The sequence below is a fragment of the Canariomyces notabilis genome (genome assembly GCF_033297395.1).
Source record: "Canariomyces notabilis strain CBS 508.74 unplaced genomic scaffold N656scaffold_40, whole genome shotgun sequence".
In the NCBI taxonomy this organism is placed as follows: domain Eukaryota; kingdom Fungi; phylum Ascomycota; class Sordariomycetes; order Sordariales; family Chaetomiaceae; genus Canariomyces; species Canariomyces notabilis.
Genome location: NW_027041862.1, coordinates 128,791 through 154,777, shown reverse-complemented (window position 1 = coordinate 154,777; position 25,987 = coordinate 128,791). Strand labels below are relative to the sequence as shown.

The 25,987-nt window shown below is 53.3% G+C and overlaps 10 protein-coding genes across 10 annotated transcripts; 5 read left to right on the top strand and 5 right to left on the bottom strand.

Moving 5' to 3' along the window:
* Positions 1-58: 58 nt before the first annotated feature.
* Positions 59-2,942, bottom strand: N656DRAFT_840324 (HET-domain-containing protein). Its single transcript, XM_064818938.1, has 2 exons — positions 2,609-2,942; positions 59-2,510 (listed from the first exon to the last, which is right to left on the bottom strand). The coding sequence occupies exons 1-2, from the start codon at positions 2,615-2,617 to the stop codon at positions 303-305; spliced, it is 2,217 nt and encodes a 738-aa protein (XP_064665206.1). The 5' UTR covers positions 2,618-2,942; the 3' UTR covers positions 59-302.
* A 653-nt stretch (positions 2,943-3,595) lies between these two features.
* N656DRAFT_719727 (P-loop containing nucleoside triphosphate hydrolase protein) lies at positions 3,596-4,935 on the bottom strand (the record flags this gene model as incomplete). The annotated part of the gene is made up of 5 exons (XM_064812394.1): positions 3,596-4,077; positions 4,148-4,225; positions 4,303-4,428; positions 4,562-4,807; positions 4,884-4,935. 5 exons carry the CDS (start codon positions 4,933-4,935, stop codon positions 3,596-3,598), a joined length of 984 nt encoding a protein of 327 aa, XP_064665205.1.
* Positions 4,936-4,981: 46 nt separating this feature from the next.
* On the bottom strand, positions 4,982-6,848 carry N656DRAFT_504973 (uncharacterized protein). The gene is made up of 3 exons (XM_064809872.1): positions 6,340-6,848; positions 5,209-6,265; positions 4,982-5,088 (listed from the first exon to the last, which is right to left on the bottom strand). Exons 1-3 carry the CDS (start codon positions 6,619-6,621, stop codon positions 5,081-5,083), a joined length of 1,347 nt encoding a protein of 448 aa, XP_064665204.1. The 5' UTR covers positions 6,622-6,848; the 3' UTR covers positions 4,982-5,080.
* Positions 6,815-9,659, bottom strand: N656DRAFT_840322 (uncharacterized protein; the record flags this gene model as incomplete). The annotated part of the gene is made up of 5 exons (XM_064818937.1): positions 8,885-9,659; positions 7,968-8,804; positions 7,764-7,919; positions 7,479-7,724; positions 6,815-6,898 (listed from the first exon to the last, which is right to left on the bottom strand). Exons 1-5 carry the CDS (start codon positions 9,179-9,181, stop codon positions 6,815-6,817), a joined length of 1,620 nt encoding a protein of 539 aa, XP_064665203.1. The 5' UTR covers positions 9,182-9,659.
* A 377-nt stretch (positions 9,660-10,036) lies between these two features.
* N656DRAFT_719730 (DSBA oxidoreductase) lies at positions 10,037-10,778 on the top strand (the record flags this gene model as incomplete). Its single annotated transcript, XM_064812395.1, has 2 exons — positions 10,037-10,084; positions 10,164-10,778. The coding sequence occupies 2 exons, from the start codon at positions 10,037-10,039 to the stop codon at positions 10,776-10,778; spliced, it is 663 nt and encodes a 220-aa protein (XP_064665202.1).
* A 2,795-nt stretch (positions 10,779-13,573) lies between these two features.
* Positions 13,574-14,738, top strand: N656DRAFT_785116 (uncharacterized protein; the record flags this gene model as incomplete). Its single annotated transcript, XM_064816307.1, has 1 exon — positions 13,574-14,738. A coding segment is annotated over exon 1 (608 nt), but the record flags the coding sequence as incomplete, so codon positions are not given.
* Positions 14,739-15,570: 832 nt separating this feature from the next.
* N656DRAFT_785115 (uncharacterized protein) lies at positions 15,571-17,732 on the top strand. The gene is made up of 3 exons (XM_064816306.1): positions 15,571-16,489; positions 16,578-16,904; positions 16,967-17,732. The coding sequence occupies exons 1-3, from the start codon at positions 15,763-15,765 to the stop codon at positions 17,305-17,307; spliced, it is 1,395 nt and encodes a 464-aa protein (XP_064665200.1). The 5' UTR covers positions 15,571-15,762; the 3' UTR covers positions 17,308-17,732.
* On the bottom strand, positions 17,274-17,798 carry N656DRAFT_504752 (uncharacterized protein). The gene has a single exon (XM_064809871.1). It carries the CDS (start codon positions 17,739-17,741, stop codon positions 17,421-17,423), a length of 321 nt encoding a protein of 106 aa, XP_064665199.1. The 5' UTR covers positions 17,742-17,798; the 3' UTR covers positions 17,274-17,420.
* Positions 17,799-18,083: 285 nt separating this feature from the next.
* On the top strand, positions 18,084-22,003 carry N656DRAFT_840319 (uncharacterized protein; the record flags this gene model as incomplete). The annotated part of the gene is made up of 7 exons (XM_064818936.1): positions 18,084-18,519; positions 18,652-19,406; positions 19,487-19,884; positions 19,965-20,049; positions 21,142-21,329; positions 21,422-21,620; positions 21,674-22,003. The coding sequence occupies 7 exons, from the start codon at positions 18,084-18,086 to the stop codon at positions 22,001-22,003; spliced, it is 2,391 nt and encodes a 796-aa protein (XP_064665198.1).
* A 1,161-nt stretch (positions 22,004-23,164) lies between these two features.
* Positions 23,165-24,489, top strand: N656DRAFT_763089 (uncharacterized protein). The gene has a single exon (XM_064813289.1). It carries the CDS (start codon positions 23,170-23,172, stop codon positions 24,445-24,447), a length of 1,278 nt encoding a protein of 425 aa, XP_064665197.1. The 5' UTR covers positions 23,165-23,169; the 3' UTR covers positions 24,448-24,489.
* Positions 24,490-25,987: the final 1,498 nt, after the last annotated feature.

Here is a 25,987-nt window from a genome sequence, read left to right as displayed (position 1 = left end):
ATCGAGCGGAGCGATGTCGACTCTCAAGAGAATCACAGTATCGCGTAGTGTTTTGAAGCTCGATTCCTCTTCTGTCTGGAGAGTCTCGTCTTGATCGATCGACTAGCTGATGGAATTGCTACTCTCCAGTTTCTAGAAACGAGATTACATATAGGTATGCCGGACTATTCTGTCCCACAACCGACAGGAGGAAGAAGAGCACCTAGATAACCTTATATGCTCCTTCTCTCGTAACAATGGCCACTATAGCGCGTCCCGGTTGCGGCTCGCCTCTCTAGCCATGTGCCTCTCGTCGCTGACTACTAGCCCAGCATCAATTCAACCTCCTCTCTGGTTTGCTTCTCCCAGACTGGTTTACAGACCCGGCCAAGTCCCTTACGATACGCTATACTGTGTGTCCTTTCCACCCACATCACCCAATAGTACTCATACCAATCGCCACTTTTCGGCTTCTCTGGATGGTCAACCTCCTGGAGCCCGGGATGTGGAGAGGTCGTGTCCCGGCAGAACCCCTTTGCAATCTCGACTAGCACAATAGCCTCAGACGGCTCCCGCGCAGCGTCGTCGGGCTCATCAATACCATCGTCTGGTTGGAGGGCTCCAACCCAAATCCCAGCCTGGTCTCGGAGGGAAAGGAGTGGGGGCCCGTAGATTCGTTGGATTTTCTCGGCAGGAAACAGCGAGGCTCGCCGCGTTCTGCATGACAGGTACGGCGCCTGAACATCGTTGAAAGTATCTCCGTGCCCCGGAAGCGGAATTGGATACCAGAAATCGAAACCTGGGTGCATGGGATGCCTAAAGAAAACCGGAGATGGAGAGCTGGGATCTGACATTTCGTATTTCGCCTGTGGATTTTTTGAAACGGGATGCATGGTCCAGCCAGGGGCGTTTCCCCCCCGACCTTCTAGCCACTCTTCTCGGCACTTCAGGATGCTGGGTTGAATGGGGATTCCGGGTGACTCAGGTGTCAAGTGGTATTTCCACGATACGAGCCTCGTTACTCGTACCGAGCGTGACCCCCAAGCCATGACTCTGGGACAATTTCTGATAAAATCCGAGGCGGATGCCACGTCCATCTTGACGGAGCCGGACCACCCCGCCCAACTCCAGCTAGGAAGGCAATATTTCTTCTCTGGCTCTCGGGCGGCTCTGCGCACCATCCTTGTCTCGGGTTGCCACACCAAGAATGTGTCGAACGACGCGATGGGGAGGCCCGCGACGAGGTTCCCGCCAACGGACCAGCCCATGACAGACGAGATCCCTGCAAAGGCCTCGAGTGCATCTTCCGGGTAGGTGAAGTTTCTTATGTTGTAGTTTCGCAGGATCTCTTGAAATGCGTTAAAATCGGGAACCAGAGATCCAAATATGGACTGGCAACTGGTTATGTTATTGTGAATCGGATGAAGATCGGTGGAAAACTCTACGTGTTCACGCCATATGGCTGCCGAGCACTCCCAGCGCAGCGAATCGCCATCGAAGATCAGCTTTCTCCTCGAAAACAGATGCTCCTGATACGTCCATCCTCTGGTCGCGTAAGGGGAACACTCGCATGCAAGCTCGTAGTTCTCTGCCTCCACCGGGCACTGAAGTGCTCTTAGTCCGTCCGCCATAGGATGGATGACTTGGCGTGATCGTCTAGGCTCGGATATGCCGCGAAACCCTCTCAAGCCATAATTGGCGTGTTCGCCCTGGACAGCCATGATGGTGACCGAAGCGTTAGCGTAGATGGCACCCATTTTGGCCAACTCCCTATGCTTCTGAGATTCATCATCTTGGACAATACACAGGGTATCAACCCAAAGATACCTCTCCGCCAAGAGGTTGACGACGCCCATCGCATTGCGTGTGGTGGTTGAGATAGGGGGTTCCCATGTCGAGAGGGAGAGTGATCCGGGTTGTTGAAGCTGGTCTTGGTTGCTCCGTAGGGTCTGTAAAGTTCGCTGGTTTCCCCAGACGTAGCTGAGGGCAACGTAGGAGCATCCATCAGGAGCGCGGACGAGACATTGACTGCGGACATCTATGAGCCAGGCCGGCGTTATGGAAGCCAGGGTATGAAACGGATGACTCTTGCATAAGCCGTCGTGGAGACGAGCGCAAGCGTCTTTCCACATCACCGGGAGGCGGAGATCGATCCACTCAGGATGGAGAATCCGGCCTCCAATCACGCCTTTGGGGTTCGATGGGTCTTCGGGGATGTATAAGGCCGAAAGGGGCAGTTTCGGGACGGGGGATGAGGATAACATGTCCGCCACAACGATGGCGCCTGGCTTCGATGGCAACTTGACGATGCGTATTTGTCTTATGAAATTGATAGCCTCGGAGAGCGCGAAACTAGACTCTTGGGCATCTAAAGCCAACGCCGAAGCCACCAGTCTCTGGTGACTATCACACCTCTCGGAAGCCTTGAGAACCTCATTGCCTCTCCCAAGGCTAATCATGTCTAGGCGGTGGGCGCTAATGTGCGGAGCACGCAAAAGGAGAATGATCTTCTCGCAGATGTCGCATGCCGCCTATATTTAGTATCATTCGTCGTTAGCTAACGTAAGTTTTCCACAGAATCCAGATAGCTATATTATTGATAGATCTGAAGAAGAACTGATACACAAACCGTTGTCATTGTATTGCTGCGAGAGGCGGGTGGTTAGCAATTCGCAATTCGCGAGACACGAATACCGACGCAAAAATCGATGCGCTCCGCGATGTCCGAGGCACGGCTTCAGAATTATGGCGTGCGCAGTGGAGACTGTGTTGACTCTTAAAGGGTTATGTGGTGGTGGGCTTGCAAATGCGGAGGCGTGCTGAGTTCCGTGGTGGATGGCTGTTTTTACTGTCCTTCAAAGGCGTTTATCCGGTAGGTAACAAGAAAACTCAACTGACCCGGCCAACCAATTGACGCTCAGCAATCCGTTCTTTAGCTTAGCGCATCTGACTATTCAGTGCCGTCGAATCCGGCGGCGACGCTGACGTGTCGACGGCGACCAACGGCCGCATTCCCAGTGCCAGTCATTTCCCCTGCTGCCTTGGGGCTGCGCCCGATGTCAGTGCTCCATTGGCCGCTGTGCCGAAACCTGAACGGTTCTGCTGCGCAGCCAGGCTCACCGTTGTCTTAAAACGGACAGCACTAACAGAGGCAAAGAGGGACCATTTTTGGGTTCCGGAAACTCATGTTTTTCGAGTCCCCTTCCTCAGAGATAAGGTCTTAAGGGCCAAACTAGTGGTGGGGTCAAGGAAGGGACCGAGCGACAGCGTTGAGGAAGTCGAGTATAAGAAAGGGACGTCGCTGTGGAGGCGGCGCCATTCCCGGCGGGTATAACAGCGTGTTCTGCATTACAAACTCAACCGGGTGTCCTCGATCCCCTAACAAGAATCAACAAATCAACAACACTCGCCACCCTCTCGCGGCTAGGATCTTCCCTAGCCTGCTTCGTCGTGCCCAGTTCAACCTTACCAGCAGGCCTGTTCATTATGATCGACATCCCGGGACGGTGACAGACGGGAGTCTGTGAAGCCGCTGCCGCTGTGTTGGAGGGTTAGTAACGGAATAACCACCCTACATATTCCAGAGGCATTCACCGCGGAGCAGCGACCATGAAATTTAATCTACGTTCTGGCCGGGGTAGAACGACAAGACCTCCAACTCAGATCTCGCCACTCGGGAAGCGGTATCGACAGTCCACTCATCCCCCTCAAAAGGGCGCCGCTGGTCCGAGTCCAGGTGCTTATCAAAGTCCCCGACCGCAGCAACAGCCTGCTCAAGATGATCCCAACCCAGGCTAGTCTTCTCAAACATGGCCAGCTGGCGGGCCGTCGTGACAGCATTGCGTATCTGCCGCCCGTTCATCTCCTGCCCAGCCAGCTCGTCCATGTGCGTGGCAATTCCCTCAAAGTCGGCATCCACGCTGTCGGCCCGGAGCATGTCAAGGAAGTTCTCCCAGATTTGGTATCGGCTGGCTTGGTCGAGGGTCGGGTAGTGCAGGGCGACTTGGATGCGGGATTTGAAGGCTGTGTCGAAAGTCTTAACGCGGTTGCTGGTCAGGATCATGACACCGGAGTAGTATTCGAGCGTTCGGAGGAAGACTGGGACAGCATTAGAGGTGCGGCGGTAAAGTTGGGATAGGAGATGGGGGGGCAAGGTGAGATGCAGTACTGGAGACTAGGCTATTGCGTTTGAGGCCGGAGAGGGTTCTCTGTTCTAGGAATACATCTGCCTCGTCAAGGAGGAGCACTGTGGCACCATGTAAGCAGTCTAGTTTGCGGTCTGGTCACGTCCCAACGGAGGTTACGGATGATGGTAATGCGTACCGCAGTTCCATCTTTTTCCTAAATGGAAGACAGAATCGAGATACTGCTCAACAACATCTGGTTTAGTGCCAATGTCGCCGCATGTCACGTTGTACAGGGGCATTTCAGCAAGTTCTGCCACACTTTCTGGAAGTTAGCTTGGAATGGGTCGCATATCGAGTAAGGGAACCGCGTGAGTTTGGCCGTGTACCTTTCTGCAAGGAAGTTAGATGAGAATCCAAGAGCGAATGAGAGATCAGCGACTCGTCAGGAGTCATACCTGCTGTGAGTGTCTTTCCTGTTCCCGGACCGCCATGGAGGAGCATGATGAGGCCGTCTCCTTTTCCCCTTATTAGATCTGAGCGCATTCCCTTTATGCCTAAGCTATCCGAAGAATCTGCTAATCCTGCTTTCCGGGTCAATACAAGGGCCTTGACCATGTGCTTGGTGCGACGAGGTAGCACCAGTTTCTCAAAAGCTTCCTTGTTCCAATCCACCGGCCTAATGTTGTCAACAAGAAGATGAACTTAGTTAGGTGGACTTGAGTCAGCATTTGATATAACTAGAGATCATTTTATACCACGGGTTCAGGCCATGCGCACCCCATTTCTTGTCCTTGAGAAAAAAGCCATGGATCCCCGGAGGAAGCAGCATTGTCTCCTCAGGACTAAGTGTTGTGGTAACGCTGATCTTCTTCGGCCAGTTATCGAACGGAACAATCCGGTAGTTCGAAAACTTGAACGCGTCTGCGTATTCGTGAAATTTGTGGTATGTCTCGTAGTCGATCATGCATCTGGAGTCAGAAGGCTAGTAATAGTGTGCTTGTGTTAGCTTCGCCATGTTCTCCCTTGGTTGTCCCGGTGTACATCATAGCAGATTAGCACGACAGGTTCAACAAGGAGCATGGACTTACAAAGACTCGCTCGCCTTGATAGTCGGGCCCTTCATAAGCAACGTGGGTCTGGTATCTCAACTTCCAGAAGTGGCTGCCCGTCCTGTGTAACTGCTGTCTGGTTTGCTCCTCGGCATAGCGCAAAGGGTACACCGACAACTCGGTAATGTAGATCGCGCTGTACGACAGACATGTCACGGTGAGGATCTTGTCCTTTCTCTGAAACCATTTCCCGTCGTAGCCCCAGGTCCAACAGTCCAGCTCGACTGTGTTGGGACCGCTCCACATGGGTACAGCACGCAAGACGTAGGCAGTCAGGAGCTTGCCTTCTCTGTGCACTATGATCTCGTTCGGGCGAAACAACCAGGCCAGCGTCTCAGATGTGACAAGACCCCGGCTGAAGAGATCGTTGCACTTGGTATGCATGGGGTCTGGATGCTGTTGCAAATATGCCAAGAGATGGTTCAAGTGCTCTCCGCAAGCAGCCTCGGCCGCAGCTTGCTCTATGTCAGCTCGGTGATGGTAGAAAAAGTATTGCGTGTATTCCGAGGTCGACAGAGTCAGAAGAGGAGATGGGGGTTTCAGCATGCAAGGGGACTCGAAGGAAGAATCCGGCTTGGGCTCGTAAGCACCATCATTTGGTGCGAATTTGCAAATCTTCTGGAGTGCTGTGTGAAGTTCTGTGGAGAGGACTGAAACTACACCGTAACCGGCAGAATGGGCCTCGGAAGAAGCGGCGGAATGTTGAGTGGAGTACAGCTCTCGATTGTCGCAATAGAATGTACGGTATACAATGAATGGTCGGTTGCTTAGACTGGTGATGAGACGGCCAACGTCGATAAAGTGGTCGCCGGCAAGATGCAGCTGCCCATCGATGAGCACGCGGCGAGGCTCGTCTCCAAACATGCGGCGGTCGCATTTGTAGTGATGTTCCAGGCAGTAGACCCGGTAGAGTAGGGGAAAGTCCTCGTGGTTATCAACGTTGGAGCATTCCTCCGAGTCTGAAGCCATGTTATCGGCGTTTGGACTGGTTCTCGTCGCTACATTGGTGTTTGCAATTTCATGTTGGTTGGCGTCAAGGTGTTCCTTCGTCTGAATAATACTCTACATTAGCACAGCGTCAGTGTTTTGACTTCGTTGCGAATACAATGTGGGCATCTGATTACCTCTCTGGGGTCGACAATGGAGTGTTGGCTGGGATGGTTTCGTTCCCAATGCTTTGCCGCCATCATCCTCCGCCTACTTTGATGCTCGAGCAGCTTCAGTTGCATCTCGCGATCCGCGAGATCGAACTTTGCCTGGGTGGCCGGCAATGCCTGTGAAGTGGCCGAAGACGACGAGGCAAGCAATTCGAACCCAGATTCGGCGTGCAATGCATCACCAGCAGCACGGTCCTCGGATATTGTGTATTCCACATCCTCCGACGGCTGCAGTCCAATTGGGTTCATTGGTATCTGCCTGGTTGGAAGAGGTGGGATGGCGGTATTGACAAGTTCCAAGTTGTGACACTTGAGTGTGCGCTCGACTGGGTCTCAGGCAAGGACGGAGGCTAAGGTCTGGAGTGTGTTTGGAACCTCTGGAAGAAGCCGATTTTGCCTTCGCGTCTATGTACCAGTCCAAGCATTAATACTTCCAGCTACCTCAATAGGTTACCCATGACAGACAACTCACCGCTGCTTGCCCTCCTCTGGCAGCGAAGGACTCAGAAGGAGGCGGTTGCCTGAACTGGCCGCCAATCATCGCAGCGCCATGTATATGTATGATGTACCTAAGGTACTGAGCGTGATGCATGTGCACACTGCAAAGACAGGGCAGCATGTCGCCAGGCTTCCATCGCCAGGCGGCCGCTACCCTGCATGCGTCTAAGCAAAGGACCCAGCCTAGAGACGCAGTGAAGGATTCTTACCTATGCATTTGTAGCTGAGCTGCCGGAACTCGGAGAACCGAGAACCTCATATTCTGCGATTGTCCGCCAGGAGTCTGGCACATTTGGTGTCCTTTACGGGCTATTAAGTGATAGAAACAGGGGCCCCAAGTGCTTGGCGCAACCGAGGCATGGCCATTAGCCTCATATTCTGAATCCCAAGAATATAAACAACTACCTACTGGGTATCTATAGACCAACTTTCCACGTACATAAGAACCAGGGCGGAACATAGCGAGGTGTGCCACAAGAGAACGAGGAAGACAGGATAGAGTGAGGGCCGAGGACAAGCAAAGGGGAGGAAGCAAGAGGTAAAAACAAGAAAATGTAGCCAGATTCCCCTAGTAACCCAGACTCTAGAAGATCATACAGTCTCTATACCTCTGCATCTGCCCGGGAGGATGATGACGGTTTCCTCTTCTTAGTCCCGCTTCCGGAGGAGCTGTCAGAAGGAGCGGGCCGGTTCTTAACCTCGGCCGCCCTCTTCCTGCTCTCCTCGAGCAGTATGTCTAAGGAGTCTCGGATCTCCTTCAGCCGCTTGTCCTTGCCCCAGTCGATGATGTTCCGCACGTACTTGCGGAATTCGAGGTAGTGTTCCGGCCTCTGTAGTACAAAGCTTTCAACTTGCTGCATGTAATATTCGAGGTCGTCATGCTTCTAGGATACGTAGAGCCTAGCTTCTGTACCACTTATGGCATTGCTGAACGCTGCTGTTGTGATTGGGCGAACCTGATCATTCCGACACTTCCTGAGTTGGGAGTTTAGGCGTTCGGCGACATTAACGTAGGACGCCGAACCCCCCAGGCATTGGTTTGTAGCCACCTAAAGACTGCCATTGCTTGAGGGTCCATTGCCCTTGAATTCGATGACGAAAAAGAGATAGAGAAGGTCCTGACTGTTTGCTACCATTTTGTTGTCCATGGATATGAGCTGCCCTTGTTGCTGGGTAAAAGCTACGGAGCGGTTATAGCCATAGAGCACATTAGGAACTGGTGTACTGACTTTGTGCTTCGATCCCGTGCTGGGAACAGTGTGTTTGGCTATCAACTGTCTGGCGCTGCGTTTAAGAGGATCGGACGCTTCCGGGTTTGGGAAGAGGTGAGTATTGAAATACTCCTCTACATTAGGTTCTGCTCCTTCCATGCCAAAGTCCCGCAATCTCTTATTTTGCCTGATTTCCTCAAAGGATGGACCCGGGGAATCGCGCTCCTGACCGACGTAGTTGACGAGGCCTGCAACCTCGGCGGGGAACTCGTCGTATGCATGGCGGAAGTGTATGTTGTTCGCAGCCAGGTTTGTCACCCTATAAAGCGGTTCCTCGATTAGACTCTTTCCTGACGATCGACCGGAGGTGGAATTGGAACCGGAAACGCCCGACGACGCCACCGATGCAGTATACGATGCAGTCCAATCCTGGTCCCCTGCACGGGAGGGTCGGGACGAACTCGACGCAGGTGTCTGGGGGACCGCAAAGCCATCGGCATCCCGTGTGTAGCCCATCTCTGGCGTTGATTTTGCGGGTTGTCTGGCTATTGGGCGCCTGCTGCGATAAAGGTAGCTGTCCGACCGGCAACGTTGTGCCTCGCCGGAGTCCACAGACTCCAACCACTCTGATATGACTGTGCGGAACGACGGGCCAGGAGGGGTCGGCTGAACTGGGTCGACGAAGTCCTTGAGAAAAGCGGCTTGCGCCTGTTTCGGCTTTGGCTGTTGCAAAACTGGCTATAGAGACTCATCAGTTAGGTTGGTTCGTTCCTGCAAGCCACGGGCAATTGAAAACTCTTTACCTTGTCCAGCTGCTCCGTTGTGGCGTCAAGCGTTGAAAGCTGGTCTTGAGGCGGCGCCAGTCGGGCTCTCTTCGCAGGCGACGCGTCGGAATCAGACGCCGGGTCAATATCCGCTCCGCTGCACTGTCTTTTTGTAGATCGCGCAGGAGAGGTATCGCCAGCAAGATGGGTTGTCACCGTGGTATCCGCGACTTCAGCAGCGTCGAGCAACCGCTTATCGCAAGATTTGGATGACTTCGAGCGAGACCGAGAGGAGGGAGGTCGCGGCTTCGAAACTCTGCTATTCAAGACAGCCATCGTGAAGGCAGGCAGCCAACAAGCTTATCTACGGTCGCTGGCAATGATGGCTGTCGAACGAAATGGGCGTGTCTGTCTAGGAACTGCAGGGCTTGCGAGGGGTTGTTGCTTTGGGCCGAGGCCAACGCGCGCCTAATCTCGCCAGTGACGACTGCCGGCAGCCTCGGTACTGTAAGTCACCTTGACATATCGCACAGCAGCTTTGCTTGTCGCCAATCATTCCTTAACGAGGCTGCGGGTTGTTGTTCAAGCGGCCGTCTCGTCGAGAGTTGAAGCAAGCGGTTAACCGTCTGGCGTCAGATAAGGAGCCGCTGCTTAGCGCTACGCAATGCCAATGATAGGTACCTCTTTGAAGTGGGGTAGCTTAGGTGTGGAGCAGGCCGAAGGTCCACCCCGAGCTCCGCCTGCCTTCGACTCCGAGTCACCGAAAATACAGTATAATCGGATGCCAAGGTTAGCAATCTACACTGTTCTCAATTGTGTATCGGCGACGTCAAATTCGCAATCGGACCATCCGTTGAGCAGGACTGCGGAGCTGAAGGAAGAGAGGTTGACTGAGGATACCTTGCTTAATAATTGGAACTCTATCTCCTTCTACAGCATTCCTCTCTTTAGCCATCACGAAGACATATCTGCTAGCAAATGCAGTCTACTCTGACGCGTGTGCTTTAGACTTCAATTATAACAACTGATACTTCGTACTTCGCTGTCTATAAGGTAATAACCTTGAACTTCCCGTTGTTCCAATTTCCAGTTAACACCTCCCCCTTACCAAGGTACACAACGAACCCTTCGGGGACAACAACTTATAAGCTCTGGTACATACAAGCGAACTTACCGTCAGTCGCTATCAGCATGACCAACTTTGCTATCAAAGTGGTTTCAGACAATGTCTGCCCCTGGGTACGTTAGCCAATCACTCCACCGATGGTGTATACGCCCTATGCAGACCACGCGACCTAACGACCCCAACTACATACAGTGCTACGTTGGAAAGAGGAGGCTAGACAAGGCTATTGAACTTTACAAGAAGACGTATCCAACTGGGAAAGACGATACTTTTACCATTTCATGGTCCCCCTTCTACCTAGATGAGACGGCGCCGAAGCACGGTGTCCCCGTCCTGGAACGCCTGGCACAGCGTTTTGGACAGGAGCGTGTCAGAGCAATGTCGGACCGCTTGCGGACCATTGGGGCGCAGGAGGGCATCCACTTCAGCTTCGCGGGAAAGCTTGGAAACACCCGCGACTCTCACCGGCTGATCCAGCTCGGCAAGTTGAAAGGGAATGAAGTCGAGAACCGTATTGTGATGGAGCTGTTCCGCAGCTACTTTGAAGGCACGGCTGACATCACTAGCCATGAGACCCTCATTGAAGCAGGTGCTAAAGCCGGTATCGACCGCGAGGAGGTGAAGGAGTGGTTGGAAACGGGAAAAGGCGGGGAAGAAGTCGACGCTGAAGTGCGGGAAGCGAAGCGGAATGGAATCAGTGGCGTCCCTCACTATGTTATTCAGGGTAAATGGGAGATCGGGGGTGCTCAGGATCCCGAAACATTCGTTGAGGTCTTTGCGAAAGTGAAGGAGGATGAGAAGGTGTGAGAACAAGGTGAGGCCTTCTTCGCTGCAAGACATGCGGCTTATTACAGCATGAAGCCTCTAAAGCCTCCTAGTACTGAATCCTAACGTGAAGTTGATTGATCGTATCAGCATTGGGTCCCATCTCTTTCCTGCCTTGCGTCATGTTATGCCCCCTTTTAGAGTGCTCTGCCGCCCACTCCTGATCGCCAGGGGGCGGGCACTCTTGATACCTAAGGTAAGCTTTCGAGCCCTGCTATGACTCCTGACTCTTCCAAACGCTCACTCAGCTGCTCAAACTCTTGGTGTCACTCGACATGGACTCTTCTTCGCCGCATCCACAGCACGCTGATTACCAATGGAAACGTTGCTCAATAACTTGAAAGCGTCAAGATCCCGGATGAACCAATTCAACTGCAACTACCTTGCAACCGAGAGATAAGAGTAGCAGTCTAGCGAGCGCTAAAGCAGAATCTGAACAGCCTGTAGTATCTTTAGACGTGGCTTTCCCGGGCCGACTTGCTCATTTGGAGGGGTGGGTTAGAACCGTTGAGGTAGGTACCTAATACAATGTGTTACAGGCGCGAGCATCGGCGATCCGGGCTCATCAGGTTGTATAAGAGGTGCTGAAACGTTTGGGAAAACACGGAGAATGGAGTCATCCAGTCGTTGTCTACTTTGTTTCGAGCACGGGATTCAAGGCCGACATTCCAGTCCATCCATGTCGTCGATCCCGTTGGAAACAGGATCGGCCACATCAAGACGCGATCCGAACTAGCCACGGAGGCTCTTGCTGCGACGGCTGTGTTTAGTTTCGATGCCCGAGATGTATGCCTTGTATGGTAGTCATCCCCGGATCAATCACCTTGCTAGATCGTGTGCGTGCCTCAGAGAGATGAGATGGTGAACGTTATCGCCATATTCGCTCGAGGCCGGCCGGTTGTATAAGCTTCGCATATTAGCTACCTAGATGAGGTTTGTATAAGGCTTCGGAGCATCGCTACGCAACAAGGAAACGGCGTCTTCATGTTACACCTACCTTTCTGCCCGTCAGTCTGAGGGGCCATTCTTTGCTGTCTGGTATCATGCAGGGCCAACGGTTGGCCGGCATAACAGGTGTGCCCATGCCCCTATGGCCATCCCAGGACGATCGGCCCAGCCAGTCACGGTGATCCGGGCAGCTACCCCGAGGCCACTCCCCGCACATGGGGTACCCGGGATGTGGGCGGCATGATATGCGCTGCTTGCCTTGGTGCTCTCCAAAATGCAATGCCTCCATCTATCTCCGGTATTTAACCTTGTGAAGAAGTGTCTAGATTAATCCTCCCGCTATTCGCTAAGCTATCTGCGTCAACTCAATATCAGAAACATCATTAACATGCTACTACTATTCCTAGACGCTTTGTAAGATACCTACCTATCCTATAGGTAAGCTAAGGTTACCAAGGTACCCACCTTACGTTTTCTTATGGCTAGAAATCGTAGCGTCATCCCCATTCATCGCTATGGTTTACGGTGCTTATAAGTCTTGCAAGAACGGCAGCTACTACTAGTAGTGGTATGTCAGTATTGACATTATATGCGTGCTTGGTATTGTCTGGTGTACATTATGTACGTCTATATGGGGGGGGTAAAATCAGGAGGATACAAGCCGCATGTCTTAGCTACCGTTGGATGCTACCCTGACCGTCGTTTCCAAGAGTTCGATGGCAATAATAATGGGCCCTACCTCCCAAGCTGCCCACAGGTCGTTATAGGCTCACAGTCACCTTCAGGACTCAGGAGTGCTACTCGAGACTGCCTGGTAGCGGTATGTGGGCGCTACCCGCCATCGACAACCACTTCGCTTAATACGTGTAATATATCTTGCATTTAAGCTTACGTCGACCTCATCTCCTGCGGTTGCGACAGCTCCACACACCCAGCAACGGTCTAGACTTCCCCGGACCCAAACTGGGCAAGGTCCCCACCATCTCCGATCTTCTGGCGGCATTCGCGAGGTTAAGTGGGGGCCAAACCTCTCGGGGAGGACGGGCCGCGGCCATCCCAAACCGGTACCGCCCCACAAACTAACACCGGAAGGTAGCGGCGTCTAGGGAGGGTGTACAAACGGTTTTAGAATACATACATTCCGGAGCAAATGATGTATTCCTGGTGAGCTCTCTACAGGTATGTACCCGGTTGGTTGACCGGTTCCCTGGATTCATAAAAAGGTCACGAGAAGCCAGGAGAGCGAACCGGTTATTTGCGGGTGGTGATGCGCTCCGTGGGAAACTCCATGATCGCCATCCAACTTGGGCGATCTGTGGCACCTCGTTGGATGGAAAAATTATCGACGGTTTTGGGACTTGAACATACCATACCGGGAACAACGCTACCGATCCTCGATCGCTATATTGAAAGGTCAAACTCCAACCGAGCTTGTTTATACTCGTCGGTTGCGTCTAAATTGCAGTGCGTTTCCTTCACCTGTGCGTCTCAATGTTCCTGGCGAGACCCCTGATGCCATCACCGTGGCCGATGACGTTCACCAATTTATCACGCCAGGGAGGCCAGTGAGCTGACTGAGGTGATTGGCGACGGCTTCATCAAATGCCTAGGTCAAAATCTAACCGGCGATTCTTCGCTTGCGCACTCGCATATGCGTCAATATACGCGGTGACAATGGTTACTGCGCTGCATGAGATCTTGAAGGATCCGAGAATCAAAACATTACAAGTTAGCAGTGGAAGATTAGGACTTGTCTAGGTATATAAAGAGCCAGCCGCCGCAGCAGGAATCTCAACCACGATGTCTGCCCATCAGTTCTAAACTCGCCAGCGTAGTTGACAGTTGCCCCTGAGCCCTTGAGCCCCTGACTTGATCCCGTCCATCCAGTCAACAAACCGCACGCACCACCACCACATACACCAAGATGACTCGCATCCTCTTCACTCTCCTCGCCGCGGCCGCCGCCATTCAGCAGGCAATTGCCATACCCCTCGCCCAGGGCGATGGCGGCGAGGTTGCTCCTCCCACGGCCACCCGCACCCGCGGACCTCGCCCAACCGGCACTTGGGGGCCTCCTACCGGCACCGGCGGGGGCGCTCCCCGTCCCACCGGCTCGCGCCGCCCACACCCGACGGGCGGCAAGGGCGAGGGAACTCGTGCCCCCAGACCCACGGGAGGTGCTGGCGGTGGTGGCACCCGTCCCCCTCGGCCGACCCAGACGAGGGAGCCCCCAATGGCTCCGAGACAAGCTGAGGAGCCGGAGGAGCCTACCCGTGCTCCTCGACCAACTGGAGGCCCGGGCGGCGGTGGCACCCGTGCTCCGAGGCCCACGGGCGGCCCCGGTGGTGGTGGTACCCGTGCTCCTCGACCCACCGGAGGCCCTGGTGGTGGTGGTACACGTGCTCCGCGACCTACAGGGGGTGCCGGCGGCGGTACCCGTGCTCCCCGACCTACCGGAGGCCCTAGCGGTGGTGGCACCCGTGCTCCGAGGCCGACTCCCACGTTCACCCGGGGCCCTGAGCCGACTGATGACTAAATGAGTCGACCAAACCGGCTTCCGGTCCACTTCCATACGCCCGACCGACAGCAATGTCTCTGAGTTATGAACTTGACCTCGACTCGGACCAGGCCGGCGGACAGATGGGGATTTGGCAAGAAACTTAAAGAATAAAAGGAATGGAAGCTGGATTTGTTGGCTGGAAAATCAGTGATTCGTTTCGCGCCTCGTACATTGAACTGGATTCGTTTCACTTTCACCGGGCCCTGCCCTGACTGGACGATATTTGTTGTTGACTTGTTGGCTGATCTTTTGGTGCGCACTTCTGTTCATGGTAGTCCCAATAGGGAAAAGAAAAAGAGAAAAATATAACACAGGCCTGTCTTCTTTTATGTCCCTAGCTCAGAGCTGGACTGGAGAAAGGGGGCTGTTGGTGGTGAGAGACTTCTATTCGTGTCACTGTTGTTTGTCCGGTGCGCAGGCGAGCCGAGTCCGAAGAGCCCGGCTTGAAAGCCGTGTACCTTAGGTAGATAGCTGACTTGGTTCCCCCGGTAACCGATACTTGTTTCGGCAGACAGTGCCATGAGAAGATTTTCCCCGTCATGCAGTGCTATGCTGGAGAAGCTGCACAGTGACCAGGCATCGTGACTGGACTCGTTCAATTCTTCACCACCGCACCACGGTCGTTGTAGTACCTTAGTATGTGTCATGGTTGTGTTACCCGTTGGCACTTCCTTCATAAGGTAAGCTATGCATGTAAGGGGCTATCTACGAGATGGAGCCGTTTGTCCAACAAGAGTCCGGAAAGATTAGGTAAGTTAGGTAGTCAACTAACATTACAAAGTTGCACTGAGTCTGAGATAAAACGTTACTGGTGTGGAGGATGAGTAGGTGTACTCTTAAGGGTACCCAACTGTCAGGGGTTGGGCACTCAGGGGCTAGGACCCAGGGGCTGTTGTCCAAGGGTTAGGGTTGTATGTGTGGTCGATATTGTCCCTTCAACTGGGTCAGCGGTTGTGGCTATAGCTCCGTAGACTGATTGGGTTCTGTCTCTCACCTACAGTTGAGGGGAAAGGTTCGGAGTTCAAACTACACTCTGATTGCAGTAACGTTAGTTGCTCCTCCAAATTATGTAGGCAACTTCTAATCCATGGGCACGTACAGACTCTTACGTGCCTTATCCACCTTAACCAATGCTACCGTTGGCAACGATTAGCACAGTGGAGCCTGGGGACGGTTTCAGTTAGCGTAAAATGTGCATGGACTCGACCATTGTGAGGAGAGGAGTTTGAGGCGTGGAGTTGGCAGCGGTGTGCAACTGGCCGCACACCGCCACTCCATGTCCCCCACGAAAACGAATTTTGCCCTCGTGCTGCAGGTGGTCAATTGGGGGGCCCGATTATTATGTCACGCACGCCCCGAGGGGTGTCCCCCCTAGTATTGATCTCAAATCTGCGGAACAAGCAGATCGGGCCCCTTCAGGTGATTGGCCATCTCGGAGACACAACATTGACGGCAGCCATGACTTTGTTTCCGGATCTCGGGACATGGCTTCTTCGTTCAGTTGGGGGCTCCGACTTGGCCAATAGCCCTCTGCTCGCTGTCGAAAGGCTGAGCTCACAACCCCGACCGATCCAGGATGGCGACAAGGATACACTGGTCGGCGCCATCCTCGCCATGGGCTCCAGCCTTCACCACGCCCTCCATATGCTGCTTGAAGTCTTGCCAGAAGACTCGTCTCGGGAGCGGCTGAGCGAGGTCTTGTGCCCGACCCTGGGCCATCTCCTAGCCTCATTACAAAACACCTTGTCATCTCTGGAGCAAAGGCCGACTGTTCCTGCAGCTGGTGCTTCATCACCGATATCAACCAAGAAGTCACATAGCCCCGTCTCCAACGGTAAAGGGAGCCAACCTTCTCCTGAACGGCTGCAGACGGTTGCTGCGGGGGTAAGAAGGGATGAAGCGGAAGCAACGCCACCTCGCTCCTCCCACTCTGATTCCGCTATACGCACACCAACGGCGAAAGCACTGCAAAACGGGAACCGCATCGAGAGATTCCCACTAGAGAGTGGAACTGCAACGCATCATCCGCGGACTTGTGTCGCCGAGTCTCCGGATATGGCGCTGGTTGGCGCTCTGCGGGCTGAGATGCGGGTTCAAGCCGCCCTTCGCGTTGCCGTAGACTCTCTGGAATTCGCTGAAGACCAGTTAAAGCTGGTCAAGGAAGTTAATCAGTTACACGGTGGCAGTGAGTGGCAACGTCTTACATTACCCATCACCACTCAACAACGCGCGCGAGCGTTCTCAACAGACCATTAATCTTCCTGTCACCACAGGCTTTGATATTCTCCAAAGACAGTTCTACAACGGTTACAACCGCCTGCTATTCCGCGCTCTCGAGCTAGAGAGGAGAGAGTTTGGCTTGTCAGATAGAAACAGCCTGAACTCGCTGGCATATGCACAGAAACCACAAGGACATCAGCACGCGGATCCGCCCCGAAAACCTGAAAGTCCTGTCGGTCTGAAACAGAGCCAGACCATCTCCTTCGAGGACAATATGCCCACTCCAAAGGCTTCTCCAAGACTTGCTTTGGAGCGAACGACAAACGCTGGACGGCGACCCCTTGCAAGGAGAAATACAATTCTAGGAATCAAACAAGAAGGTAGAGCGGCATGTCCTAGGCTAGCTTTTGGTCCATGGATCTCTGCTAATGCCCGATGACAGGCACCAGAGCATCGCAGACAAGGGCACCACTCAAGCGTCGGCTGTCACTCGCTGAGGAGTTGGCCATGGTCCATGAGGACACGGAAGACTCGGAGAGTGGTCCCCAGGAGTCATCCGAGGCCGAGGGTCCCAGTTCAGAGAGCGGGGATTCCCATTTAGAGTCTGAGGATGAGTCGCGAAACGCAATGGCCCGGGGTGACGAGAGTGAGGAATACAGCACCACTGAAGAGAGTACAGGAGAATTGAGTGACAGCGACGGTGGGGGGGAGAGTGAGGACGGCGGGGATGGAGATAAGACGATCGATGCTCTCGAGTCTTGGACTTTCCGGGCAGAACAGTGATGCTTATGAAGTGGTGTCACGTCCTACTGCCTGAGGTCGCCGGCTTTGGCTGGCGCATGACTCAAGTCGCATGAGCAGATTAGCACAGCACACTGCACGGAGGCAAACCCGACTTACTGGGATACCGTAGAAGATACATGCGCAGACGCGTGTGACAAGGCTGGAGTACATAAGATATCTTGGCAACCCTCAAGCAGAGCCCGGGTCTCAAGCTTGAAGGTTATATATGGAAGACCCGAGCAACTATACCTAACGTTAATGTCCGCGCTGGACTTACTGGCTTCTTTTTCGTGAAGCCGATGCAGCGGACGGGCCAACGCATGGATTTGCATGTGGTGTATCACGTACTCAGCACGCAATCTTGCGCCGCTTACACGCGAGGGGCAGGATGCTAGGCCCCAGTTAAATGCGATACAGATTCCCGATTCAGGCATTATTCCAGTCCATTACCCTGAGCTCGACGCTCATATGACAAATCCAACCAGGCGTACTGAATCTAATGATATTTGGTTGATAGGGGGCGATGGCACACCATCTTCCACCCATGTCGATGTTCAAGTCCATGGTGGACATCCACCGCCGGACACTCCAGTAGCATTTGCCTGTGCTACCTTACACAGCTTGCCTGCCTTACGTGTAGCCGAACTTAAACCTTACCTACCTAGTACCTCATCAGTCCTACTCTTAATGCACGTACAGTAAGAGCCCTAATACTCAACCATCACCCTCTCCTCACTTACCCCGGGAACCGGTGTAACAACCGGATCAAAGCCATCATGATGGACCTAGACGCCGGACCAGAACCCGAAACGCCGCTTCTCCTGAGCACGTCCAGCATAGGGCGAGACCATTCCACTTATTACGCTTACGGCACTGCGAACTTGAAGTCCGCTTCCCCTTCCCCATCCCCAGCCCACAGCATCCGATCTGGAAGTGTTTCGAGTCATGTTGACCACCTGGAGGACAATGCATTACTACCAGAGACGGTCACGGCAGCACCTCAGACTAGGCGCCTCTTGGGCTGGGGCAGCGCATACATTCTCATCATCTCCCGCGTCATTGGGAGCGGCATCTTTGCAACACCAGGCGTTATTATCAGCTCAGTGGGGAGCATTGGGTTGAGTCTTTTGCTGTGGTTTGCCGGGGCGCTGGTTAGTTGGTGTGGGCTGGCTGTGGCGCTTGAGTACGGGTGTATGCTGCCGCGGTCTGGAGGTTAGTTTCGTCCTGTCACTGCTTGCTAAGTAAAACTGAGGCGAGAATGGCTGCTCAGCCGGCTGCGAGGCGCTAGTATGAAAGTTGAAGGGAAGTTTGCTGATACTGATACTGATGTCTCGACACGCGCAGGCGACAAGGTCTATCTCGAGTTCACCTATCCGCGGCCGCGATTCCTTGCATCGGTTCTCGTAGCCGTGCAGGCAGTTCTACTCGGCTTCACGGCAAGCAACTGCATCATGTTTGGAGAGTATATGCTCTTTGCACTTGGGCGAGCCCCTGCAGAACATGCCGTGGAGGTCAGGACGCTGGCAGTGGGCCTGATGACTGCCATCACTGTTATGCATGGCTGTTTTCTGAGGACTGGCATACTGGTGCAGAATATTCTCGGTTGGGTCAAAATCGCCCTTATTATCGTCATGACCGTTGCGTCGGGGGCAGTGGTCGTTACGGCGAGATTCAGGCCGGATATGATGGACGGGTTCGGCCTCTTGACGCGCACCAGTCAGTTCCCACTGCTAACCTGGGATGGTATCTGGGAAGGTTCCGTCTGGCATTGGGGAACCGTTAGTACAGCCTTTTTCAAGGTCTTCTACTCATATGCGGGTCTGCAGAATGTCAACAATGTTCTGAACGAGGTTCGGGACCCGGTGCGGACACTCCGGTCAGCAGCCACGACGGCCCTCGCCACGGCATGTCTGCTTTACTTCCTGGTAAACATGGCGTACTTTCTTGTCATACCGCTAGATGACATCAAGAAAGGGGGTGAGTTGGTGGCAGCGATGTTCTTTGAGAGAGTCTTTGGACCCAATCTAGGCAACATTCTCCTCCCCCTTGCCGTCGCCAGCTCAGCAGCAGGAAACGTGATGGTTGTCACTTTTGCAATGGTACAGTACCCAAACATTCCTGTTTTCTGTGGGAATACTGTCCTTCTCGGGGAACAAACTGACTCGTCCTCACCATCTAGGCACGGCTCAACCAAGAAATCGCACGCCAAGGCATTCTCCCATTCAGCGAAGCTCTGTCGTCTTCACGGCCGTTCGGCACTCCCCTTGGAGGCTTGATTCTGCATTATATTCCATCGATAGCAGTCATCAGCATTCCTGCAAAGAACATCTACTCTTTCATCCTCGACGTGGAGGGTTATCCAGCACAGTTCTTCGTGCTTGCCACTTCACTTGGTCTAATCTGGCTGCGTCGCACACACCCGGATCTAAAACGGCCTTACAAAGCACTCCTGCCTGCCGTATGGCTCAGGGTTGTTCTTTCTCTGGCTCTGCTGTGCGCTCCTTTCGTCCCTCGCCAAGGGGAAGACGCGGGTTCTCACTTATTCAGGGTGAGCTACGCGTTAGTGGGCGTCTCCGTGTAAGTATCCATCAAAATTGCCCCTCCCCGAGCTTTCTGGAAGGCTTTTCCTTACTGATTATGCGTCGCTGTAATTACAGGTTGTTGTTTGCTGTGTTGTACTGGGCGGTCCTGGCTGTTCTGCTGCCGAGATTGGGAGGATATCAGCTGGAAGAGGAAACCGATGTGCTTCAAGATGGTTCTGTCGTTACCAAGTTAGTCCGTGTGCGAAAAGAGGATCAAGCTGTGAGGATCTTGGACTAAGGTGACGGCAACATTGTTAGTTCTATGGTAGGCAGTGTTGCTAGGGCCATATCCGCTGCCAATTCTAAACATGACCAACATGCATATAGAACTGTGGAGCCTCGCCTTGTCCTGTTTCCTTGGAATCGGCGTCTCAACATGCCCGTCCACCGGGCCGCGTCCGCGTGGTGCTCTGGTGCGGAGCTACACTGATGGTATGCCGTCATCTGACAGACGTAAACATGGTGTTGTGCTGGTGCATTTTTCCCCCGACTCTAGTCGATAAGTTCAACGAGTTTCGCCAGCTCTTTCCTCCGTTACAGCCCAGTCTTCCGGAATTTATAAGCAAGTCTTACCTGGGTTAACGCCGACTATGTGCCAGTTTTTGTTTGCAGTGCTACTCTTGAGCAGATTATGATAGATCCTCAGTTGGAAAAATACGTCGTGATCTGGCATCATTGATGGCGTGATTGCATGTCACCCCCCTATAACGCTGATGATTGTGTTGACACACGCAAGACCACAGGACACCCCGCAACTTCGGCGTGCCCGGAGCTGAGAGAGCCATTACTTGCTTTGTAATGTACTCTGATGGATACCACGGTATCACGGTATAAGAATTGCCTGCACAGTCAACCTGAAAACAGCTCTACATAAGGTACCTTAGATACTGACCATTGCCATTGCTTCCTTGACTTAAAGTCTTGACTCCAAGCCTCAGACCCACGTATTGTACAATTAAACACTTCATTACACAGCTCTCCTTCTCATCATGGCCGCTGCAGATGTTGCCAGTTTACCTGTCTTGCCCCAGGAACACGCTGTGGTGGTTCCGGGAACTCAGCAACTCAAAGAGACTCAGAAACACAATGTCCACACTGTCATGAACTACTACAAAGACCCGGAGGACGGGTCTCCGCCTGCTCCGTTCTATATTAGGTACGTTAAAGGACCGACCTTACCCTTAACCACCAAACAGCATGCGTACGATGCTGACCCAGTCGGCTTGTGCCTAGTCCACGTGAAGGCCAACAGAATGAGCCCAGACCCAGCGTGTCCGTGGACGTTTTGGTGACAGACATTAGCGGAGACGAAGACAAATACACACTAGACAGCCATGGCTTCCAACTCGTCAAGCGCGAGAGCAGCGAGAAGGATTTTCTTGATGATGACAAGATCAGGAGGGAGTACTACCCAGAGACGGAGCAGTTGCTTAAGGATGTGTAAGTTTCTCTGCCTAGAGATATATGTCCCGACGAGGAGGCTCCCGTATTCAGCTTCGGCGAATGTGCTGACCTCGGTCGTCGGCGACAAGAACCGGAGCCACTCGAGTGTTCATTTTCGATCACACCATCCGCCGCCAGAACGATTCAAACATTGCAAATAAGGGCCTACGAGGTCCTGTCCGGGCTGTGCACATTGACCAGTCTTACACCGCATCCGTCAACAGAGTGAAGTACCACCTTCCGGACGAAGCCGATGTGCTACTGCAAAAGCGGTTCCAGATCATCAACGTCTGTTTATCCCCCCCTCTATCATGAGCCTCATGGCACCTAACAAACCCCAGGTCTGGCGTCCCATCAAGACCATCCTCAAAGACCCCCTAGCCATTGCAGACGCAAATTCAGTCGCAGAGACCGATCTTGTAGGTGCCGCGCTCATCTACCCGGACCGCAAGGGCGAAACGTTTGCGGTCAAACCGAATTCTGCACACCGCTGGTACTTCAAGTACGCCCAGCGGCCGGACGAGGTGACGCTCATCAAGTGTTTTGACTCGGTTACCGCGCCGGGAATTGCACGTCGTGTGCCGCACTCGGCTTTTGTTGACCCGGCTGAGGAGGATAAGGAGACGAGAGAGAGTATTGAGGTGCGGTGTTTGGTGTTTTATGACTACTGAGGTGGGTAGGATTTTCAGGGTTATGAACCTTCACGGATTAGTGCTTGTCCAAGTCAGGGGAAGATGTCAGAAAGAAGTGCAGCCACGGTTTGAAGTACTGTACCCTATTCTGAGGTGAGGCAGCAGGGATCAGTCCAACTGTATCTACCATACCAGACGTTGGTATAAAATCCGTCTCCTAGATCTTCAAGGATGAGCCCACTCAATTCGAGTCATATCATGATATGCCTCTCGTTCACCTGGACATACTGGTATCAGTGCAAGGACTACACTGAGCGCAGCCAGGGCACTGTCACTAGCAAGTCAATCTGCCATGGATTTATAAGGGTTCAAACTGGCCTAGCTTGCCACCTACATCATGATGTAAACATGCAGTTTCATTACTGGTACTGACAATCTCGGTACCTTTACTTACAGTACCTTGGCATTAGAGATGGCGGAAGTAATTTGATAAGCCGGGGAACTGGTTCTTTCTTGAGTCGCTCCCCAAGGCGTCCCGTTGGACGAGTCACGGAGGCAATGTACGGATGTGTCAGTCATCCCCAAACCACTTACACAAGAAAGTAATTGCCAAGGGAGGATTGCAATGACCCAGCAGACTTTGTTTCAATCTTTGGGGAGCTTAATAGTCTTTGCCAGAGCACGAGGCATAATCAATAGGTCCCTAGTTAACCGTTCAGCTTCGGGCCAAGAATAGGGCTGAAAGTCCAAGACTGCCTTCTACACTAGCGATTGGGTTTGCAACTGGAAATGAAGTCCAACCTCGAGACCAGCGTAGCCAATCAAAACATCGGTGTTGTTACTCAAGTTGAGGCTGGTGACAGACACATGATAGATGGATGGGACATTGCAACACCAAAGCCTGGCTTCAGGGGAAGATGAGGGCCAAATTGGAGCCAGAGTAGTTAAGGGGCTTCACAGCCAGCATCCCACTAATGTCGGATTTTTCTTGACAAAAACCCTTCAAACTTGTACATGTAAACATTCATCACATTCAGTCGGTCGTTGTACCCAGCATACCTCCCGTTTACATACCTCACCTACCTCAGAGGCTCAGGCTGGAAGGAAGCCTTTCGTTTTCCGATTAAACGCTGTAACGTTTCGTCGCCTCAGTCTCGATCAAAGGAACGCCCGACACCGTTTTCACTCGACCAACTGCATCAGCCATGGCCCGCACAACTTTGACACTGCTAGCGAGCCTTGCAGCCCTAGCTGTCCCATCCTTTTCGACTCCTATCGAGCTACCACCTATCGACTTCAACCTTGCCGAGTGGTGGACAAAGCAGCTCTTCCCGTGCCCGGTATGGGGAGGAACCTTGCCGAACGGCTACCAAGACCTCGCCGGGAAGTACTGCAGTAACGTCTGGACAAAGACATGGACCCAGGGCTCGACCACTGCCCGCCTGTATCAGGTTCCCGGAGACTGGCAGTCCAAGCCCCGTTACAACGAGTTTGTCAACGGCTTCGGGGACGCCATCCAAAAGGGGCTTGGCAGCTTCGGGTCCCTGGCGGGGCCGCTGACCATCAACGTCGGCATTGCCCACGGCGGTGTTGGCGAGTATGTCAAGATGGACGACGACAACTCGGGCACCAAAACCCCATGCTACATCCTGGTCGAGTTCCCAGCCGACTGGGAGAACATACCCCTTACCGCCCTCCAAAAGGACATCATCCAGGCCATGTACCGATGCGTCGAGCACTTCCACCACCCGACCGTGACGGCCTGGACAGATGGCAACGAGTGGTGGCGCCGCGGGATTGCACGGTACTTCGACGGCCTGTCCTACCCCGCCCAATCTGCCTTCCTCAACCGCGGATTATACCCAGAAGAATACCACTACGGCGTGACACTCTACCAAAACGAAGACGCCGCGGCCCTCTTCTTCCACTACGCCGACCAGCACCGCGGCTGGACCCCAACCGACGTGCACAACTGGATGAAAGGCCACGCCAACAAGGCCAGCTACGACGAAGAGCGCACCTCACTGGCAGCAGACCCCAAAATCACGCCCGGACTCTGGCACGGTTTCATCCTCGCCTCCATCGACGGCACGATTGCATACCCCGGCGGCCAGAAGATCACAAACGTCCACGGTGGCCCGCCGAAGCGTGTCTACAACAGTGCAAACGACGTGGTAGCCCCCGCCGCGGTGGGGCAGGAATATTCTAAGCTGGTTAGCATTTCGTCGTTCAAGGGGGGTATACACGTGTTTTCTGTGAAACCGGGCCAGACGTTGCGCGTGTCGGTGCAGACCGAGCCCGGGGTCGAATGGAGCCTTCGCAAGGTCGGGACGACGGCGTGGAATAGCGGAGCACGGGACCGGACGGTGGAGTTGGTGGTTTCCGCGGGGCAGGGGAATGTCAACTATGAGATTGCTATCAGCTCTACTATGGCTGCTGCTGCGGGGTATCATGCTAGGGTTAGGATGGTGAGGAGTGCGTGATTCGAGTGGCCGAGGGGTGGGCTTATAGCCCGGGGTTGTCCTGAGAGGTGAAGTATGCCTAAGGTACCCTTTCGTTTCATACCTCTAAAACTAGAACCCATCAGCGACACAGCGCACGTCCATAACAGGGTCGGGACTTAGGGCTGGTCATTCCAGGTGTCAGACTGTTGGTACGATCCATGGATGCCAGCCCGCTTGGTCCAAGACAAGGATTCAATTACCCTTTAAGTAGGAGTTTGGTTCTCTAGAGTGTTTAGTGTTTACTAGTCGTTTTTCGGGCATCGCAGATTTCTCACTATATACCTAGGTACGTAATCTAGGTACCTATCTTGACGACACGGACACAAACGTCTTATTGGAGATAATACGAGGGCACACCGCTCCAGCCTGGGTCTCGCTTCTACCCGGCCTGGCCTCATTCACGCTTTTCAAGCCTTGTAGTATGCCCGGAAACCACTTTAGTGTATGTACATTAGTGCTGAGCAGGTAACGCTACGTTGGGTTAAAGGTTTATGCAAGACTGTCGTGTCTGGTAACAGCCTGAGGTGGACTAAATCACGTCAATACCTGACTACTTTGGTGTAGTCTACACAGACTACCTAGGCAGGTACCTAGGTAAAGGACCTATGCAAGGTTATAGGCGGGGAGATGCCAGAAATGTCACTAAATACAGTAAGGGACCGTGGGGGTTTGTACCTATTGCACGCTGCTCTAGTACTGGATCCTACAGGATCAATGATGGCATTGCACTGCATGTCGTCCGGCCCGGGGCGGCTCCTTTCCGGGGCGGGTGACGGGTCGCATCAAGTGTAGACCACCTCGGTTCCGGTGGCTTTCATATCTCGTGCTGCGGGTGGGGGCCGCGGGGTGACTGTTGCATCTAACTATTGAATCGGTCACCACGATCGGGGCTTACATTGGGCGTTACTACCTAATAATTCGGCCCTACGAGATGTGAATAGTGATACCTGCCTATCGTAATAGGGGTAGGCTAGGGTAAGCCCATACCACAGATGCGATCATGGATGCCTCGGACTTGTATACACCAGTATACATGTACCAGGAGCTACTGTAGTCTTGGGTCTGCTCAGGGTGGTCAGATCTTTGTTGAGGTCTGGTAGTGCTGCCGGCTACAACTTGTGTAATGGCGAAATGATTGACGCATATTACCACTGAAGGTAGTACTATGAAGATACTACCACCATTCAATTCCAGTGTTCCACCATAAGTGGTACTGCCCGTACCTGTATCACTTTGGTATTATGCACCTGCTTCAATACACTTATGCTGTGCAGGCTGAGGTGAAATGGGCGTGGTTAATGCAAAGACGATGAAGCTACCCGTCATGTTGGACCCGTAAACTTCATCTGTTTCAACACATCTCATGATCTATCAGTCTCAGGAGAGCACCCCGGGCACACGGTGACGACGCTATCATGATGCTTCACATTTGGCCGCCAAAATCAACCATTCTCACCATCGTGATATGCATTTCTCTGTCTGTTCCAATCCTACATATCTATTATCATGTATTTGCCGA

Coding starts and splice junctions, on each gene's coding strand:
- N656DRAFT_763089 (XM_064813289.1), top strand. CDS start 23,170: ATGGCCCGCACAACTTTGACACTGCTAGCGAGCCTTGCAGCCCTAGCT.
- N656DRAFT_504973 (XM_064809872.1), bottom strand. CDS start 6,621: ATGAACCCAATTGGACTGCAGCCGTCGGAGGATGTGGAATACACAATA. Junction 6,266..6,339: donor CCATTGTCGACCCCAGAGAG/GTAATCAGATGC, acceptor AGTATTATTCAG/ACGAAGGAACACCTTGACGC.
- N656DRAFT_504752 (XM_064809871.1), bottom strand. CDS start 17,741: ATGCCTGAATCGGGAATCTGTATCGCATTTAACTGGGGCCTAGCATCC.
- N656DRAFT_785115 (XM_064816306.1), top strand. CDS start 15,763: ATGACTTTGTTTCCGGATCTCGGGACATGGCTTCTTCGTTCAGTTGGG. Junction 16,490..16,577: donor TAATCAGTTACACGGTGGCA/GTGAGTGGCAAC, acceptor CTGTCACCACAG/GCTTTGATATTCTCCAAAGA. Junction 16,905..16,966: donor TCTAGGAATCAAACAAGAAG/GTAGAGCGGCAT, acceptor GCCCGATGACAG/GCACCAGAGCATCGCAGACA.